The 5871-nt window shown below is 41.2% G+C and overlaps 2 protein-coding genes across 10 annotated transcripts in view; one reads left to right on the forward strand and one right to left on the reverse strand.

The window, feature by feature from the left end:
• LOC119729812 (CLIP-associating protein 1-B-like) overlaps positions 1-2004 on the reverse strand; it is an 84667-nt gene extending 82663 nt beyond the window's left edge. For all 9 annotated transcript variants that reach the window (XM_038202600.1, XM_038202597.1, XM_038202603.1 and 6 more), the window contains exon 1: positions 1865-2004. The gene's annotated coding sequence lies outside the window, so the exon portion shown is untranslated. The remainder of the gene's footprint in view (positions 1-1864) is intronic.
• A 667-nt stretch (positions 2005-2671) lies between these two features.
• LOC119729503 (ADP/ATP translocase 3-like) lies at positions 2672-4174 on the forward strand. Its single transcript, XM_038202082.1, has 2 exons — positions 2672-2942; positions 3353-4174. Exons 1-2 carry the CDS (start codon positions 2829-2831, stop codon positions 4130-4132), a joined length of 894 nt encoding a protein of 297 aa, XP_038058010.1. The 5' UTR covers positions 2672-2828; the 3' UTR covers positions 4133-4174.
• Positions 4175-5871: the final 1697 nt, after the last annotated feature.

Here is a 5871-nt window from a genome sequence, read left to right on the forward strand (position 1 = left end):
ACATGTACTTGCCAACTTTTCAATGATTTTTACAAACCAGTAAGAGTAAGTGTACCGTACTTGTATTACACTGGTAACGTGTTAAACTAAACCGGACAAAATATTCAAAACCCTGTTTCACGGCACGATTTCTTTGAGATTGATACTATTTTGCAACACTACATTTCATGCATGCAAAGATGTAATGCAAAGTGCTATCTTTCGTCCTTAACAATCAATAGTAAACAATGGTAAACGGCATGAAAGCCACTTAAAGTTTGTTGACAACTAAACTATTTATTTAATCATCACCATTCAGGCAAAATCTTTTGTGTTAAGTTTACTTTCCCTCAATGCGGTCAGCTGCATTTTCAGGCTACGTTACTAATAAAGTGCTTTTCTTGACGGGGAGACACATGTACAGTACACTGTAGGAATGTACCCGTTGCCTGGTGGTACATGTGCATATTGAATCCTTAACCCTAACTCCCTAGGCCTTTTTGTTAGGGTGTAGCCTCAATCCTGCAAAATCCTCCAATTGGCCTCATGGAAAAATAGCATATAGCCTCAATCCTGCAAATTCCTCCGCTATTTCTTGAATATGGCCCATGGAGAGGTGACCACTGCCTGAATCCTGCAAAATCCTCCGGCTATGTCTGTCAATAGGCTGAGGCAGAGGCAGTGACATCCTGGAGCAGTACGGAGGATGTCAAGTATAATCAAGGACTAAATTTATGCACGGCTGAGCATAAACAACACAAGGTCCAGCCCAAGACCTTGACACAGTGCGTACTCCGAAATCAGCAACGCACTTTTGCCATGTAACCTCAATCCTGCAAATTCCTCCAATTTGCAAAAAGGATTTTGCAGGGCGGTTAGGGTTAATTAAAGATGCTTAAATGGGTAAAAAAAAAATAATGGAGGTAACACTACCAAATCAACCCGGAAGGCAAATGCTGAGAGATCATAGAACACATCCAACAGGCCTACTTGCAAACTCTACAGTTTCGTCATGTTCGTGCGCCTGCAAAGTTGACAATTTCAGCTCACATGTCTTAAGTTACCTGGGATGTGTGGCTTCGTAGTGGCTCGAGGATTATACAGGCAAATGCAGCAATATCTGAGCAAACCACACTTGCATGCTGTAGGCCTACTTAGTGGGACAACACTGCACTACAACTTTCAAGTTAACAATATGCAGGACAAATGCAGGAAGTCCAGTATTTATATGGAGCCACATTCATGCCTCATGGGGCTAGAATGTAACAACTTCGGCTGCAAAAACAATTGGTTCAGAATGTCTAAAATATCTGACAATTTAAATTCTTTTCACCCAACATGCCCAAACTAACAACATGAAAAAAAAACATGAAAAAAACAAGCACATATGATGAATATCAATATCATGGGTATGAGTTATTTGGAAAGAATGTAGACGCCACTTCTTCAGTCATGTCAGTGGTTACTGGTTGTGTAAAAAGTCCATGGAGAGTCAAGAACATTTTCGAAGTTTTCGAACATGTCAAAATGTTTCCGAGTCCCAGACTCATGTTTTTTAGTTAGCCTACATTTCTGCAATGTGCCTGACCTCCAATGGCAATGCTCCATTCATATAAATGAAGAAAAAAGTGACATCAGGTTATTTACCTGAGATTCGTATACATAATGCCGCCCCATCAAAGACAATCCAATTTTTTTTTAACTGGGGATGAGTCAATGATTAATTGATCATGTTGATGTCCCAATGCAGCAATGTGTGATGTAGAAATAGAATCGTTGATGGTGAACATGGTGGATCAAACACGTCTAATATTTCGGCTGTAAAATCGTTTTTGGGCAAACAAAGACAATAAATACGACATATACACAAACGACATATCCTTACGTGTTAATCCATGACTTTATCTTCGAGATCCATGGACATCAGAGGCGAACATTCTTGAATTAAATCTCTCTGTTTTGTTCCGTGAAGTACCACTAAATTATCATTGTGCCGCCATCTTTGACATTTGCGCTTCAAATCTGTGACGTCATCGTCACCTACAAGAGAGGGCGCTATGACCAAAAGACGATGGACCACCGTCGTCTCAAACCGAGTCACAAGTTTGGATCCGCTATTAGCACACCAAAAATTAATAGCTACGGGAAGAAAAAGCTTTAAATATAGCAAAAGGATATAATTTGATTTGTAATTTGAATTGAAACTTAAAAGTTAATGAACGGAATTATTTGTTTGGATAGTGTTGCTCTGTGCCTTCAGAGAATTGAACATTCACAAGTTCTTTGCCGAACTAGATGAATTACATGTGAAGGCACTTAATTGCCTAGTCAGTTTGAAGTCTAGAAGTTTTCATGTTCGGTCGGTCCTCCTTTGATCTTTTATGTGCCACTCCCGCCAAAGAGGCGTTTCAGCTTTGCCAGAAAAAAAAGCGCCGATATTTTTTCGAAAGAAACATTTTGTAACTAAAGGATGTGAATTGAATCTTCTTTGTCATTAAGCTACGAAAAAATAATTTTGGTTCGATAAAGCAATTTATGTAATAATATTTTAAGAAATAAAGTTTCGGAGTCTGATCACAGGCTGAAAAATTACCACAGTGCTCTCCCGTCGTCTCAAGCATAATTAACGCACAGAAAACTTTGACCAATCGTGTTTGATGTTGCGCGGATGACAAGAACAATAGACAGTAAAGCGCGCGTTGGCAACATAACAGTAGTTACGCGAACAAAACACAAACGGCAGTAAAAGTAAACGTACCAGCCTAGTCCAAGTTCAGTACAAGTAATCAGAAGACAAGTTGTCCTACTTCGTTAATTCTTTGAATTTTTAAGTTAATAACTCTGTCAACATGTCAGGCTTTGACGTGGCGTCTTTCATGAAGGATTTGATGGCTGGTGGCACGGCGGCAGCTATCTCCAAGACCGCCGTAGCGCCAATCGAACGAGTCAAACTTCTGCTTCAAGTAGGCATTATTATGCATCACTTCAAATGATAACTCATACCATTTTTTTTCTTTTCTTATTCCTCCATGCTCACACGAGTTACGGATCTAGGAGGCTCGAGGGGGTTCAGCGACGGGGTTCGGAGCCGCTTTCTTCCCCCGATTTTGCTCCATTAGCCCCACTTCAAAATGTCTGAGAAATTCTTGGTTCCTTAAAGCTGACTTGGAACCTACAAAGAAAGTTGAGATATGGTGCTGCTAAATTGAACTAGTTCGTGGTCTACCAAAATGAAATTTTGGCATCGCGCTGTTTTAAAACTCGGCCATATTCGCTTTTACACACGCATCAGAAAGAGATATTTGTCAGAAATAAAACATATTTCTGCGGATCTGATAGGGATAACTCGTCTATTGTATTTTTCTTTCGACAGGTCCAAGCCGCCTCTACTCAGATCGCAGCCGATAAGCAGTTTAAAGGCATCGTCGACTGCTTCAGTCGTGTTGTCAAGGAGCAAGGATTCACTTCTCTCTGGCGTGGTAACCTCGCCAATGTCATCCGCTACTTCCCGACCCAAGCCCTCAACTTCGCCTTCAAGGACAAGTACAAGAAGCTCTTCCTGAGCGGAGTGGACAAGAGGACCCAGTTTGCCCGATACTTCGCCGGCAATTTAGCCTCGGGCGGAGCGGCAGGGGCTACCTCACTCTGCTTCGTCTACCCGCTGGACTTCGCCAGGACTCGCCTGGCAGCCGACATCGGGAAGCACGACGGTAGTGGCCGGCAGTTCAAAGGTCTGGGTGACTGCTTGACCAAGATCGTCAAGTCGGATGGCATCATCGGTCTGTACCGAGGCTTTGGGGTATCCGTGCAGGGGATCATCATCTACCGGGCTGCTTACTTCGGCACGTACGACACCGTGAAGGGATTGATTCCATCTCAGTACAACAACATCATCATAAGTTGGATGATCGCTCAGACGGTCACCACCGGCTCAGGTGTGGTCAGCTATCCCTTCGACACCGTGCGCCGCCGTATGATGATGCAGTCAGGCCGTAAGGACGTCCTGTACAAGAACACCATGGACTGCTGGAGGAAGATCTTCAAGCAGGAAGGACCGTCTGCTTTCTTCAAGGGGGCCTTCTCTAATGTCCTCCGTGGCACAGGTGGAGCACTGGTGCTGGTGCTCTACGATGAGATCAAAGCACTTCTCTAAACTACTCAATGATTTACAACCAAAACGCCCATGTCTCACTGACCGAAAAAAAATGAACAGAATCATTACATTATTGCTGAAATAAAAACAATTTTGCCAAAAAATAAGTTGGCTTTCAATATGCATAATGGTCTTTATTCTTGGTAACTATTTGGAAATATATAAAATGACTCAATCGTTACCAAACGTTTCATCAAGCTAGCTACTTTTACTGAATACAGAAAAGAATTTAATAGTTTTCATGAAGGGTGGGTTATAACTCGAATATTAGTTTGTGTGTAACAAATGCTCAAGATTCGGAAATGGCAAAATTAGAAGTAAGTACTTATATCAAAACAAATTAAATCGACCTCTTTCTGCTCAATCAAAGTTTTAGCATGTAAGGTCTTACTGTACTGACAGTGTAACTTGTGGTTGTTATAAATAGTTATATCACGTCAATTTATTATCACAACGATCCAGAGAATATTAAACAATTTATTCATTTCAAAAAGCCATCTACTTGGTCTCTTTGTTTTTCATCATTATTTTGGTCACGACAATATGCATAGGTTGACGAGAAGAGTTCATCCTCCGTGTGTTGTGGTTGTTGGTTCTATAGCTAGAGAAACCCCAACAGTGTATTTCAAACGGAGACTGAACACTGACTAGTACAACATCACAAACTGAAAACCGAGACGAGTAGAGGTGTTCGACGGTATAGATCTAGGGCCTACTTGAAAGCAATATGTTTAAGAGCAATGTCCCTCCATTCCTTTGCGAAAGTCAAGGATGGGATTAGGAAAGTACAATGTACAAAGACTAGTCAAAAGTGGACTGTGGACGCGCACAATGTTAGGACAGAGAACTCTCGAGCACACCCGATTACCGATACCTGAATGGAGACATGCGGACTCCAACAACACAATCGCATGGCAAATAACTCCAGAATTCACGGTACAGAGTGAGTAAAAAAACGAAACCCAAATGTCGGGACCATTGTTTTAGTGAAGTTCTAAATGTAGCACTTTCACTCATGTACTTTTTAAGTTACGGAGTTTTAAACACAACCACCGTTGCTCTGTCCACGGATCACACAAAAGGTGTGCGTTCCTTCAGCAAAACGAAAACAATTCACACACATCCTTATGTGATTTGTTTTCGTTTTGCTGAAAGAACACTGAACTTTTTGTGATCCGTGGACAGAACCTTAAAACGGCGGTTGTGTTAAAAACTCCGCAACTTGCAAAGTACATGAGTGATTTGAATGATTCTTGTACTAAAAGAAAGCTTGTGAATTGAGCTTTCACATCCTAGATTTTGAAGTGCTACATGCAGAACTACACTAAAACAATAGTCCCGACTTTTTTTTACTCACCCTGTATAAGAGACAAAACACAGAGAGCTTATAGTTTATTACAAGTCCCATAGGTCTCCTTCCAAAATGTTACCTAGACTCTACTCTGCGCGCAACTTCTCTTCTGACGTCATTGTTATGGAATAGTTTCCAGCGGAGTTCAATATTATGGAGCAACACAGCAAAGAATGTTGCTTATAAATAAGTTCAGTGTTTCATCAGAAATCATCTTAAAATCAGCTACAAGCAATTAACACCTGTCATTAATCAACATGACTGTTGCTTCCAAGAACATTTCCTGAGCTTTTCTGTGCTTGATCACAGCCATAACATCGGCCGAGTTTAAAGAAAAAAAGGAAAAAAGGAGGGGGGGGGAATAAAAAGGACCACTTCAACAAACAAA

This window comes from Patiria miniata, unplaced genomic scaffold (genome assembly GCF_015706575.1).
Source record: "Patiria miniata isolate m_02_andy unplaced genomic scaffold, ASM1570657v1 HiC_scaffold_21, whole genome shotgun sequence".
In the NCBI taxonomy this organism is placed as follows: Eukaryota; Metazoa; Echinodermata; class Asteroidea; order Valvatida; family Asterinidae; genus Patiria; species Patiria miniata.